The sequence below is a fragment of the Tyto alba genome, unplaced genomic scaffold (genome assembly GCF_018691265.1).
Source record: "Tyto alba isolate M040663 unplaced genomic scaffold, T.alba_DEE_v4.0 Super-Scaffold_49, whole genome shotgun sequence".
In the NCBI taxonomy this organism is placed as follows: Eukaryota; Metazoa; Chordata; class Aves; order Strigiformes; family Tytonidae; genus Tyto; species Tyto alba.
This window is the reverse complement of record NW_024881325.1, coordinates 546,050-560,055: the sequence shown is the minus strand read 5'-3', so window position 1 is coordinate 560,055 and position 14,006 is coordinate 546,050. Positions and strand designations below refer to the sequence as shown.

The following is a 14,006-nucleotide window of genomic DNA, read 5'->3' as shown; positions in this document are numbered from 1 at the left end:
ACTAGCCATTGTACATGAATTTCAGCCACACAGTTGTGAAACACACACCATCTCTTACATGCTATCTAAATATACCAACTCTCATTTTCATTTGCATTATCTTCTCAATGCTTTTTACTAATTAGAACTGGAAATCTTGCATTAAATCATCATTTTAGGCTAATGAATTGGAAAAAACCCCAACAACAAACCACACAAAACCCCCCCATGCCATTATCTGAAAAACATGTACTGTGATAATGATCATACTGTACAAGAATTTAATCATCACATTAAATAACTGAAAATGCACAGCCTTTACATATACACATCAAAAGCCTGAATTTCAACAAAAGAAACAGTATTTACAGGTAGCCGATTTGCACATACAGTCTTTATTTAAACAAAACTTATCAGTACTTTAGGTTTTCTACTTTTCTATTAAACATATCTCAGATCAGGAAACTAAATTTCTAGAAAGACCAAAGCAAAAATTAGTCTTAATACTCACTACCTTTCTGGTTACATCACAACTACAAACACTTTGTATAGTTTAAGGAGCTAAACTTAGTAAGTACGAAGCAAATCTAGCCACATAAAACATAAAAAGAAGTTTTTTTTATCTTGACTTAAGCTACTGATTATAGCCCATCATAATTACAGATCTTCTCTGTTAATGGTACTCATTTCCAGAGTAAGGAAAAGGGTTCTTCAAGAATCCATTTCTAAATGAGTCTAAAAACATTAACAGCAGCTATTTCACTTATCATACAAGATGTACTCCTCTTAGCATGTATCAGCTGAAATTATTTTTAAATTGGTTTCAGTTATTTACGGGTTGTTTTTTTGGGAGGCAAATGCATGAGCTCAAGTGTATATAATACGTTATAGCAATGCTTATCTAATATTTGCTCGCAGAGATTTTTTTGAATGATTGGTGGGGTAATGTTTGAGATGCATTATAAATTCAGTCCTCTGGCCAGTCCCTCTCCTTGTCATTATACTAAGAATGATGCCTTTGGCGGGCAGAATAGCAGACTGCGAGACTGCAGCCAATTTTTATCTGATTATTCATTCAGAATGAAATGGGACAGGAATGATGGAGAGGTTGAACACCATGTCCTTACTTATATGAAAACTCTCCCAGAAAAACTTGTCTCTCACCTCTTCCAAATACATAGCCCCTAGCAAACCAGCACTGAGCACTGACAACCCTTCTTTGGAGTTAACAGAAATGTAAGGTAACTTAACTCCCTGCTCACTTGAATAAGTAGAAACCACAGAAAAATAACAATGGTCTAAGAAATACACAGTGGAACTTTTTAACATTCTCAATGCTTTCATTCAATACTATGAACAATGAGCTGCATCTACTGCCCAACACTCATTCAGAATTTCAGACAGATGGGAGGCCCCAGTGTCTCCGTAAGGACTCGCCGGTAGCCAGCCATATTCCTTTGCTCCGTGTGTTTGCACTTACACATGAGACAGGTTTGTAGTAGTACTTACTGAAGTTGTCCTAAATTTTTAAAACTTCCTTCTAGAAGCTTAATTCTTCCATGCAAGCTAGCTGCCAAAACAGGTCTGTCATGTCTTCAGTGATGCTAAGGAACAGTGTAGTTCTGACTACATTACAATACTCTAGCAACCTTTCCTTTGAAAACTTTCCGTTTCCTCTGCTAGACTCCCAGCTGGGAAAAGGATTTTATGTAACAGACTCCTTCTGCCTTCTGTCCATCAAAGTCATATGCCCCTGAGAAATCAGATCCATCAAAGTCATATGCCTTTGAGAAATCAGTGCCCCTTGCAGTTTGCTCAGAATCTGTGCTTACAGTTCTTCAGAACCCCATCCGTCCTAGAGGTTTTTCCAGCTTAGCTGGCACCATCTCTAAAAGCAGAAAGGCCATCATATTTGGACACCTTCCCAGACTCACTTGTAAATAACACAGAAATATGATTGATTGGAATCCAGAGGAGCCAAAAGCTTCACGTACAAGAAGAATAAAGCTTGAAAGAAAATTTAGTAGTGGGGGGCTACCTGAAGAAGAAAGCAGGACGCAGAAATCGAAGCATAGTTTTTTACTTACTATATATGTAATGCCAATTTTCTAGGACTAGATGTCACTTAAAAAAAAATAATAGCTTGCTTACATTAACAGAAATATAATAAATATTATTAAGTGCAATTTCAAAGAATAGCAATGCCAAATCAATTTAAAGTCTTTTTCAAGTCTGTAAAGTAAGTGCTGCATATTTATTGCTCTGAAATAAGTAAGATGTTTTCTGTCATACATTTTATAGCTGATCTGTTGTATTGCAGGCATTGTACCAACTAGAGGGGTTTTGGGGTTGGGCTTGTGTTTTTTTTCCCCTCAGAGGAATAAGCCACATTGAAGTTCTGAGAGTAAAATGAAAACTTACTAAAATCTATATAATGTATATTACATAGTTATGTAACATATATCTAAAGAAAACCAATGACATATTTTATTATGAGGTGATTCACCCATTGCATGTTTTCTAATAAGCCTGTGTACCTTTGTTTGATTATAAAACCATTGCCATTTTCTATAAAATTGTTATTAAATTATCACACTTGAAATAATTATCTTCCTGTTCCTGATGATAAAGAACACAAAGAAAAACTACATTAAAACAGATGTGCCTGAAGTAAGTGGTTTACACCCACTCATGTAAAAACAAAAGCTCCCATCAGGAAAACATGCTCCCTGATAATGTCCCCTACAAAGCGTTAACACAAACTTCTAATCAGCGTATCAATCAGCCCCAAATTGTGATGACTTTATCTCAGTAGGGTATCACAGGCATGAAAAGTAGTATGTGTTAAAATCATTCATTCTGTCAATGTATCTTATTTAAAAAAAAACAAAAACAAAACCAAAAAACCAACCCAAAACCAAAAACATGTCCTAAAAATTATCAGACAACAATAAGCAATATTTATATATCTAGATGAAAACATTTGCAGGAAATGCTGACTTTTAAAGCCTGCATTCATCAATGGGCATACTTGGAAATAGCTGGCAGTTATCCCTATAAGTGAATCATCATATGCCAGTACAAGATGAGTGGAAAATACGTGAAAGAAAGATAAATAACATAAAAGAAAATCTTAAGCAAGGTAACTGGGCAAACATTTGTTGCATCGTAGCAAGATTAAAATCTAATTTATTAATTTTCATACAAGCAAACGGGGGGGGGGGAAAGCTGATGTGGTAAAAGATATTATAGTAACAAAATGCTTCCAAGTGACTGTCAGTCCTGTTTACAGTCTTGCACTGATTATTTATTCTAACAGGAATAAATGGAATCTGCAATTATCAAACTGTGAAGGCAAAGAAGGCCAGTATGAAAGATGTTTTTACTACCTTGTTTTCTCACATGAAGAGAGAAAATAAAAAAACCATAATTTTACTTTATCATAAATTTTTAGCCAGTATGGGAATTACTTTTCACACTGCATTCTACAGTGCAGGATTATTTTATTTATCCTTCTTCTCTTCTTATGTTTATTTGTTGCTGAGGCAGGATGGTCACCCCTTTCTTCGACAGAAAAGACAAGGGACTAAGGAAAAGAATTGTCAGGAGTTGCAGTCCTCCTGCTGCCAAGTTTACAAATACAGTTTATAAGGAGAACTTCAGTGAAAGAACTAGCCCTGCTTAGCATATTAGCACAAGCACATTTATCTCACCTCCTCTACCTGTAATATTCCTGCCCTATTGTGGGGAAACCTGCCTTGCCTCTGACAACCTGGCCACCGGTGGGAACACGCAACCTTCCAGAGAGTTTAACGGTGTCAACAGCCAATTTACAGGACGGCCCTGCTCTGATCTCTGCTCCCTAATCCCTCTTGGTTTAGGTAAATCCATCGCACAGCCAACTGCCAAGAAGATTTCTGGGCACCTGATTCCATTCTAACCCTCGCAACTCTCAAAAAGGAGACTTTAATTAAAAAAAGCTTTTTAATAGCAAGACAAAGCCCCTGTACCCCAATGGCAGAAAGCGTGCGACTAGGATAACAACATGTCCGATGCTTTACATGGTCAAGAAGTCTTTTCTAAACACAGTTATTTCAATTATTAACTCAGTAGGTAATTTAGTGAGAAAAGCTATACTTGTACCTTTTATTATATAAAAATTCAATGAGAAGTGATGTGTGAAGATCGTTACTCTCTGTTAATTACCATTCCTAGGATCAGAGACAATTAACTACATGATCTATTATCAATAATAATTATTATTTATAAAGTAAATAATATGCACACTATAGGTTGGTTTTTTCCTGACTTGCTTATTCTGAGAAAATGCTTACTAGGGACTTTATGAAACAGTTCAAAAGAAAATATTGGGGATTTTTTTGGTGATTATTGTCTTGCTTACATATAGAAAGATACTTTGGCCTGTATTGTCCAGTCCCATCTTAAATGTCTATCTACACTACACAGTTGTATAACACTAGGAAAAAAATATGGAAAATGAGATAAAGTTATTAATGTACCTATAATGGCAATAATTTTGCCTATAAAGTAAAAACTCTTACAAAATATACATCTTTTTAGAAATCAGTTCAATCAAATTTAAATCAAATCAAGTATTTTTTTAATTTTAAATGGCTCAAACGCACCAATTAGCTGGAGATTCAGAAATGCTCCAGACAGTATTTCAATCCCATCACCTGAGCACTTCAAGAACAAGAGTATATAAAACTTCCACAAATTCCTATTACTAAACTAACATGCCGAAAGCAGCCAATAAAAGACATACAGTACTATCCTCAAGTTACTTGCCTCATAAGACAGCCTTACAGACCTAAATCCAACCCTACTGAGTTGGAAGACGCCACCCTGAAAATCATGCATTGATTTTCCGCCCGATTTTCTGCAAAGTAGATTTTCCTCTCTGTTTCTCCTCATACCGTGTATTTTGTAACTTATTGTACCCCTAAGATTACAGAACACAAATTGGAAAACCTAAAGCAGAGCTTCAGGAGTTCATAAAAATCCACTTGCTCTTTTTCAAACAGTGAAAAAAAATAGTATCCCTGAATTCCTACACCAGTTCATCAATCTGCCGGCTGAGGATTCTCCTCTCAGTACATTTTTCTGTGACATTTTCTGGACAGCTTTTCTAGAAGTAGAGGATTTTGCCATTCCAAATGTATTCCACAGCGAGAGTGCAGGGAAGTGATTCAAGCCTGTTGCTCCTTCCTTTTGCTTCATCCAAAGCCAAACGCCTCTGACAAGCCGGTCCAGTGTTGTTACACGGGCTAAGCTGCAAAAATCCATCCCAAAAATTCACAGAGCTCTCTGTTTACTGATTTTCAGTATTATTATGTAAGGATAAAACCTTCCACAGATCTGTCATTACATCAAATGGCTGTCAAATAGCACTCCTCCTCCTTCTCCCCATCTTTCTCAACCTTAGAACACAGATTACTTCAATGTTGACACATTATTATCTAAAGGTAGAATTAATTTTTGCGCATTGCCTGAAGAAAGCAAGCAGAGGTAAAAAAAAAAAAAAAAAAACTTTATAAATGATGGCCTCTGCTCAGGTTCTTGCAAAAATTCACTCAAACCCTTCTATACCAAAACTACTAATGCAAAAAAGCGGCAAAATGAGGAAGGCCACGCAGCCATCAAGGGGGAGCGCACTGTGAAGCGTGTGTGCAAACTGCTGCTGCAAGTTATAATCATCCTTCCTCCTTATGTTCCAGTTTTATCTTTTTTTCCCCCCTCAATGTGCCCTCATTGCAACACTCTGTCTTCTGGAGTTCTCATTCCTTCTTCCAGGGCCTCTTCTTCCCCAGAGCTGACCTGCTTTCTTAGGGGCAGGTCAGCCTCGGCTGACAGCTTGACTGGCTGATAAATGACTGATCCTTCTCACAGACTGCAAGTCAACAACTGGAGCTGGCAGCTATATTTGGGGCTTAATGTTAATGGCAGGGATCTACAGAAGGAATAAACCAGAATTTAGGCCAGGCCATTTACTTGGGTTTTCATTTAATGTTATAGCGAATTAAAGTTTTCCTCAATCTATCCTTATTAATTTTTTCTACCACTTCTGACCCCATTTCTGTCCTCATTTTTTGAGTATGTGTTTTTGTTGGGGTTTACTGGGGTTTTCTGAAGCATCTGTTTTAACTTAGAACATTGTTAGCAGCAATGGGTAAACCGGACAAAATAAGAGATGACCTGAACCTTCATGTACAGTAAAAACAAATGGTAATTTTTTCTGTATTTTAACACAAGAAACAAAGAGCTTGAGAATAGGTTTTAAGAAAAACGTACCTGAAAGTAAAAATATGTTTCCAATTTCAAATACCAAAATAACTAAATATGTAGTTTGGAGGATAAAACCTGTTTTCTCATGATTCTCCTTTGGATAAAGAGAATTCTAGTGACATCCAATAGCAGGTTAATTTAGCATGACTGACCTTGGCAGACAGCTACAATGAAGTACTGGCTCTTTTGCTATTGCCTTAGGAAATATAAATTCTGATGATTTTCTATTGATAGGTATGGCATAATCTGATCTATTGGTTTTGAGCTTTGTGCAAAAATGAGATAAATAATCTTTCCTAAACAGTGAGAGTCTCATTCTTCCATTCCATTTTGAAAACAAGACTTCATCTAAATACACACATAAATATATGTATATAGACAGAGGAAAGAAAAACTCTATACTCTGTCAGACAAGAATTAGAGAGCTGCAAGCAACTACTGTTAAAAAGATCGGACATTTCAATCCTCTTTTCTATCACTGATAACTTTAATGTGGGGAAATGTATGGAAAAATCTATAAACCAGTGTACTACTACTGAAGTTTTTAAATGATTCAGTAGGAAACTTCCAAATATCCATACTCCCCTAAACAATTTAAAAAGAGATGAAATTGTGAAAGGTGAAAGGAAATTAGAGTAAATTTCTGTTGGCTAAATAATGTGTGCATATATACATATTATTCTTGAGAAAATTTTTCTCATCTGATTAAAAAAAAAGAAAGAAAAAGACAAGATTAATTCATGTATTTGATAAGTGAAATTCAGTCTTTAAATTTGATTTTTTTTTTAATAAGAAAAAAGTGTAAGAGAGAAGTGTATTTTGAACTTTGCATACCTTTTTAAAGACCATTTCTGACAGGAACATTATGTTTCAAAACAACCCAGATAGCTGTACTTCTTTTGGATGCAAATATATTCCTCACAAATGAAAAGAGCCCTTCACCTGGCTACTATATCCATGTACTCAATACCCACAGCAGATTTTCATCCATTCCTGCAAAGCATCTGTTGTGCTAAAAATCTTTGTTTCTATTACTTTTACCATTTCACTTTTGTAGAAAGTAATTTCTTTTACGGTTTTCATGCATTATGGGTTACCTACCTGCTCTGCCAGCCTCCCTCCACCCCTTTTCTCCAAGAAAGTAGACAGTGCATTCATTCCCATATTCTGTATCAGACCATCAGTCAAAAGAACTATTTATTCTTAATAAAATTCTGTGCCAAAATTTCTTGAACTGCTTTCAGTATAAACAAGTTAGAAACTTTATTCCACTTATTTTAATAAGATCATTTATTATATATTCAGGAAAAAGTAATTACACAAAGCAAGAAGGTGAATCAACACCTTCCTTTTTCTCCTGGCCAACCTCAATGGCTGTGTCAGGGTTGCAGCTCCATCCTAGCGCTAGGCGCCAGGGACCCTGGCAGCCAACCTGCATCCTCAACGTCCTTCTCCCATGGAGGGAACCACGGCTCTCCCCCAGAAATAACTCTTCTCAGGGAAGCTTGTGGGGGATCCCTGCTCCTCCCTGCTGGGTTATTTGAGGCTCCCAAAGCCACCCCTGGAGCTCTGTGAGGAGAGGTCTGTCAGAGCATACAGTGAAGACCCTCATATAGGACCGTGGTCAGAATGTGGTGGGAATTTGAGTGCTGGCAGCAACCGTGGTAACTTCAGTATTTTCTTAGACAGATGTTATACTGTCATATGCGGGTGTTCTTCTGCCCTATGATAAACAGGAATCATTGCTTTCTCTGCTCTGGCTGCAACAAAATGGTCTACGTTCTGTTTTTCTTGCTTCATTTTCCCCTTTTGGTTTTATGAGATAGAGGCCTTTTTTTCCCCAAAAGTTTTATAAGGTCATATTCACTACTTGACTAACATTCACTAACATACATACTAACATACGTTTACTTCATTTCCTAAGTTGGCAGAAGCTGTGCAAAGGAGTGAATATTTTGCACTTTTCTGTCACAATTCTTTTTTTACCTCGAGATCCTCAGCTAAAGGACGCTGCCACACTGTGCCACATACTGTGCAGATGCAGTAAATGATACTGCAGATTGTCAGAACTGAAAACAGTCCTCCTGATGCAGATCCAGATATTCACCTAATACAGGCATAAGTAGCTTTTTTGCTCCCTAGGCACCTATCAAGTACCAAATGAAATGCCTGTGTTAGATCCTAACAATAATGGCTTCAGCTGGGTCTTTTCCACTGGTGCTGAAAATCACTCAAGTAAATACTAACTGTGATCTCTTCTTAATAAAAACACATTATACCCATACAGCAAGCATGTCATCTATGTCCTCTGACAGTTTTCAGGATATAAGATGAAGAAATACTTTTCTAATTAAAACTAACAAGATCTCAATGGAAGAGTTCAAATCACTGGGTTTTGGCATTTGGAGTCTCTATTTCACTACCGCTCCATGCTACTCAAGATCAATGTACTTCTGTTCCAAGTGCAATCAAAGTATTCCCAAAATGCAAATTTTCTTTTCAGAGTAAGAGATGCTTTACAGTCCTCATCACAGCTCACATGCAAAAATGTATGAAGTCTACTTTTTATTTCCATGTGAGAGAACTATCTAAAACATGAATACGGAAAAAAAAAAGGTTTTCTAGAGAACAGCTTCATATAAATGGCATTAAAAAGCAGCAATAAAGTTGCTCTGAAGCTAATGGAATGCAAAATCAGCTCACCCAGTAACTTAATCCTTGGAAAGCATTAAAAAGAACTATATTTAATGATGCTATTGTTAAGTTGGAATAATTTGTGTTTAATTTCTCAGGGAAATTCAAATCTTTTATCCCAAGCAGCAATATTATTTTCTTTTTATATTTATATCAATGGTTCAATTGCCCCTTAATCAAAAGACAATGCGAGAGGGAATATTTCTCATTCAGCAGAGCATCTTGACTAATTTTATGGTCCCATATGTGATCACTCTGAACAGAAGTTCATACAGAGCGCAATTTACGGCACACACATAACTAGATAACTAAAAATAGAATACGTAAAATTCAATGCTAGCAACATAACACTTATATGCCCTTTGGGTTTGTGCTGATATTCACAATTTGATTAAATATGCTCTAAGAATGAGTGCACAAGTATGCATTCAGTATTAGCTGCTAGAATATTAATTCTGTGTACTTCATCCTGGAAACAACTCCCTTTTTACTGTATTTATTTATTATTAAAAATGAATGAAGGCTATGGAACAATACCTTTTATCTTAAAATTTATCTTAAGCTTGTTATAAACAATGAATAAAATTAACTCCTCTGCTACTGGAGTTGTTATTCTTGTGGGGTCTGTACCGCAAGGCTTGATCTTAAAATGCTGTCATAATAGCTAAAAAAATCACCATTAATTTTACACAGGTAAGTTCAAGCAGTCATCTGATATACACCCAGCACAAAGGTGATTTCCAGAGGATTTAATCCATTTATCAATTTTACAGAGAATCAGCTTCTGTGCAAACCTAAAAAAACCCTGAAATGGTGAAATATTGACTCTTTTTAACAGGCACACATAACTAATTTCAACAAGAAGCAGTGAAGTCAAGGCAGAGTAAAAAAAAAATTTCTAAATTTTTTCAGACCAAAGTGAAATTTTAGAACTACTATTGACCAGAAATTTTTTAGTCAAGGGAAACTATTACCACAAGAGAAAGAACATTACACTTAATATTACATATGCATCACTCTGGAAAGTCTGATGCCTTTCCATGTTCTACAGCAACCTAAATCTATTCTGAGATTCAGAGAGGATGAACTGGTATGGAAGTTGAACAGAAACATTTTGTTACTGTGTTTGATCTCAAGCATTCGAAATGAACAGCAAAATATCAAACAAATGAAGCACAGCTGACAATAAGCCGTGCTCTGCTAGTCACACCTGACTTAACTACCAATCAACTTGCCTGCCCTCTGCCTTGCTGTTTTTAAGGAACAAGGAAAATTCTGCCAATGCTGGTAACATTCTCTCAAAGCCCTCTCAAAGTTAAACTTCACAGTGACAGCTAGGACTGCTGCTGGTGACTAGCATTACCGCTGCAGCAGTTACACAAACACAGATTAATATAGCTACCTACTATCCTTCATCCCAGTTTGTCTTTAATACCCTGTCTTAAAGCCAGCCTGTGTGCTGAGGATGAGTTTGATTCTATTTCTCTCTCTACAGAAGGAAGTACCCAACCTTACTTAGGCTGTAACAGTACTAAAATAACTAAGATGTATGTTTCTCTCCTCAACAATCAAATGTTATACTGATCTGTGAAAGCATGATTTACCCAGCAAAAGTGAAATATTCTTGCTAATTTACAAATCATAGAATGGTTTGGGTTGGAAGGGACCTTCAAGATCATCCACTGCCACCCCCAGCCCCAGGCAGGGCCCCCTTCCCCCAGCCCAGGGTGCTCCCAGCCCCGTCCAACCTGGCCTTGAACCTTTCCAGGGAGGGGGCACCCACAGCTGCTCTGGGCACCCTGGGCCAGCGCCTCACCCCCCGCACAGGGAACAATTTCTGCCTTAGATCTCACCTAAATCCACACTCTGTCAGTTAAATCCGTCACCCCTCATCCTGTCCTCATCCTGCTGATCCAGAGTCCCTCCCCCCCTCTCCTGCCCCCCCTTTAAGCCCTGAGAGGCCGCTCGAAGGGCTCCCCGGAGCCTTCTCTTCTCCAGGCTGAATCCCCCCAACTCTCTCAGCCCGGCCTCCCAGGGGAGCTGCTCCAGCCCCCCCAGCATCTCTGTGGCCTCCTCTGGCCCTGCTTGAGCAGGTCCGTGTCCTTCTGCTGTTGGGGGCCCCCGAGCTGGCCCCAGCACTGCAGGGGGGTCTCCCCAGAGCGGAGCAGAGGGGGAGAATCCCCCCCCTGGCCCTGCTGCCCCCCCTGCTCTGGCTGCAGCCCAGGGCACGGGTGGGTTCTGGGCTGCAAGCGCACGGGGCTGCCTCACGGGCAGTTTTCTGTCCCCATCCACTCCTCGCCCAGCCTGGGTTTGTGCTTGGGATTGCCCCAACCCATGGGGCAGGACCTTGCCCTTGGCCTTGTTGAACTCCATGAGGTTTGCAAATTAGATTCCAAAAAGCCACAGCCATAAAATATCCACACCGAGCTATTACACAGCATTTACACTGAACCACCTGAGAACAGAAGGCCCATCTTTCATTTCAGCCACCCTGGTTGATTTTGACATGGACAGCCCACAGGAAAAGGATAGAACAAGGTCCAGGATTCAGCTGAGAATAAGTGCTGCTAGTTGGATGCTCACAGCTGAAACTGGGGCATAGCCGAGCTCTGCTCTTCCAGGATATATGAATTCAAAGTCCAGCCCCTGTTGATCAGAGCTATTTGTCTCTCCAGTGCAACAGAAGAGGTACACTCACATTGCTGGCTGATTTCAGTGGGAAGGTGGCAACTGAGAATATCCCTCTGAGCTGATGGAGGGTTTCTGTGATTTCCTGTCTGCTCTTGATGTAGGAAGTGGCTCAAGCTGCCTCAGGGGTTGGCTGTCCCCACACTTCCCTTTGTTACTAGCAAGAATTAAAGGAAACATATGCTCCCAGCGCTCAGCAGTATTTCACCAATTGTTTTCTGTGACTATTTTAAAAGACTATTTTTAAAACAAACGTGAAGTGCATGCAAGACTATTATGCAGCTCAGCATAGAGCTATAAAAAGGACAATACAGAAATTCATAAACAACAAATAAAGAAGTATTTATTCTGCAATATTAAGCTTGACCTTTCATAGAACAAATCTATTGGAATTGCAAAAGTTTTCGGCCTCATAATTAGAACTGTACAGAAGAATCTAATGACACAAGCAAACAGGCTACTTCCATTTTACCCTTCTTTACAGACTGAATAAAATACTTCTGGATGTAATTTACTTGAAACCAGAATGAATAAAGATAATGAACCTCACTTATTTAACCAATCCAAATTGAATTATTTCAAAATTAATTGAAAACTCTTAGACACACAGAAATAATTTTATACATACGAAGTCTCAGTGAAAACTAGGTCTTTTAGCAAATTTACCTGCACCAAAACTGGGCCATCCCAATCTAACAACAGCAGGAATTTTTTTAAATGTAGCATGGTCTTGTATTTATAAGTACATCCCTATCCTTAAAATAAAACTATAAAATATATAGTTTTTACAGCACCTGTTCTCATTTTGAGGACCTCAACAGTATTTAACTCTTCATGATTAACAACAGGATGTTAAGGAATTAACATTGCTTAAAAAAATTACAACTCCTGCTATGTTTCATTTTACTGATAGAAAAAGCCTACTTACCAGAATTTTTGTAGTGTAAGCACTGTTGATAGCAATTGAATTAACCAGCAAATCAAGGGTTTTGGCGGGTATAGAGTCTGGGTCAGGGATCTCTTTGTAGTGGACATCACCAACATAGGCTTGGACGACCGTCATCCGGTTGGTTGTTAATGTCCCTGTTTTGTCGGAGCAGATGGCTGTAGCATTACCCATAGTTTCACAAGCATCTAAGTGGCGGACCAGATTGTTATCCTTCATCATTTTCTGAGAAAAAGCAAAATAAGAAGCCTTCAAGATTTGCTTCAACAGATTTTTAACATCAGTTATAAAAAGCAAAAAAGCATGTATTTAGTATTGTTGATGAGAACATTATGCTCTAAACTAGAACTTTGATTGGGGCCAATCACCCAAGCCCTAGTTACAGACAACCGAGCAGTGACTATCCCTGAAATAATTTTGCCTTTGACAAGCCAACATGGTTCCATCAATTTTTGTAGTATATATACATTTTAAGGAATAGCTGGAACAGCAAAGACTAGCTACAGAAACTGAAGATATCAGGATTTTTTAAACAGTATCATTATAACAAATACTAGACTTTTTTTTAATACTATTTCCAATGCCAGGATGTTATCTGGCAGCACACAGAGGGACTATACATTTTGGGAATGAAAGAATCTAACAAACAAACAAAAAACCTACACCCACTAAAAGCCACCATTGTATAGATACACATGTATGTGCTGCATGTGTCAGAGGTAGGCCATAAGGAAAATGGGGAAATATTTTAAAAGCAGCTACAGTATTAGCAAAATCTCATGCTTGAGATGTGCTCTTTTTTCCTACTAATAATGATGTTTGGCTACATATAAATTAAGTTATTCCTTCCTAATGTTCATATGTTAATTTGTTTACATACTAAATGAAAATAAACATTACAAAATCTTCACCTAAGATTTCCATAATATTTAAATAAGGCCCATCTGACTAAATCGCTAAAACAACTTGAGAAAACTCCTAGATAGATAAGGAAATAATCCACAAGTCCAGGATTTGAATCCTCTTTAATTTCCTAATAGAATCTTTTATACTGGCCACAAAGACCTGCTAGTGCGTTTAAGAAAAGTACATGAAAGCTGCAGTGAAACTAATTTATTTGAAAAGTGTTCCTGAAGACTTCAAATCCTTGTCAAAACTTTGAACTATTGCACAAGAAAATGTGAAGACAAAGTTATCCTGTATCAAAAGACTGGACTATTCTCATAGTAAATTCTACTCATTCCTGGTAACCTTACAGAAAGTAGGTATTTCTACTGTTTGATATTCCTACACTGTGTAGTTTTAAAGATATGTATTAGAATATGTATGTATTAGCATTTTTGTCAGAAATACTTTCAATATAGAGCAAAGTTTCACTTTAAAGAAATTTTAC

At 37.7% G+C, this 14,006-nt stretch overlaps 1 protein-coding gene across 12 annotated transcripts in view; it reads right to left on the bottom strand.

Annotated features, from left to right (window-relative positions):
• ATP2B2 (ATPase plasma membrane Ca2+ transporting 2) overlaps nucleotides 1–14,006 on the bottom strand; it is a 430,835-nt gene that overhangs the window by 67,813 nt on the left and 349,016 nt on the right. For all 12 annotated transcript variants that reach the window (XM_032995794.2, XM_032995804.2, XM_032995798.2 and 9 more), the window contains one exon: nucleotides 12,596–12,838. In XM_032995794.2, coding sequence (XP_032851685.1) covers nucleotides 12,596–12,838 — 243 coding nt within the window. The remainder of the gene's footprint in view (nucleotides 1–12,595; nucleotides 12,839–14,006) is intronic.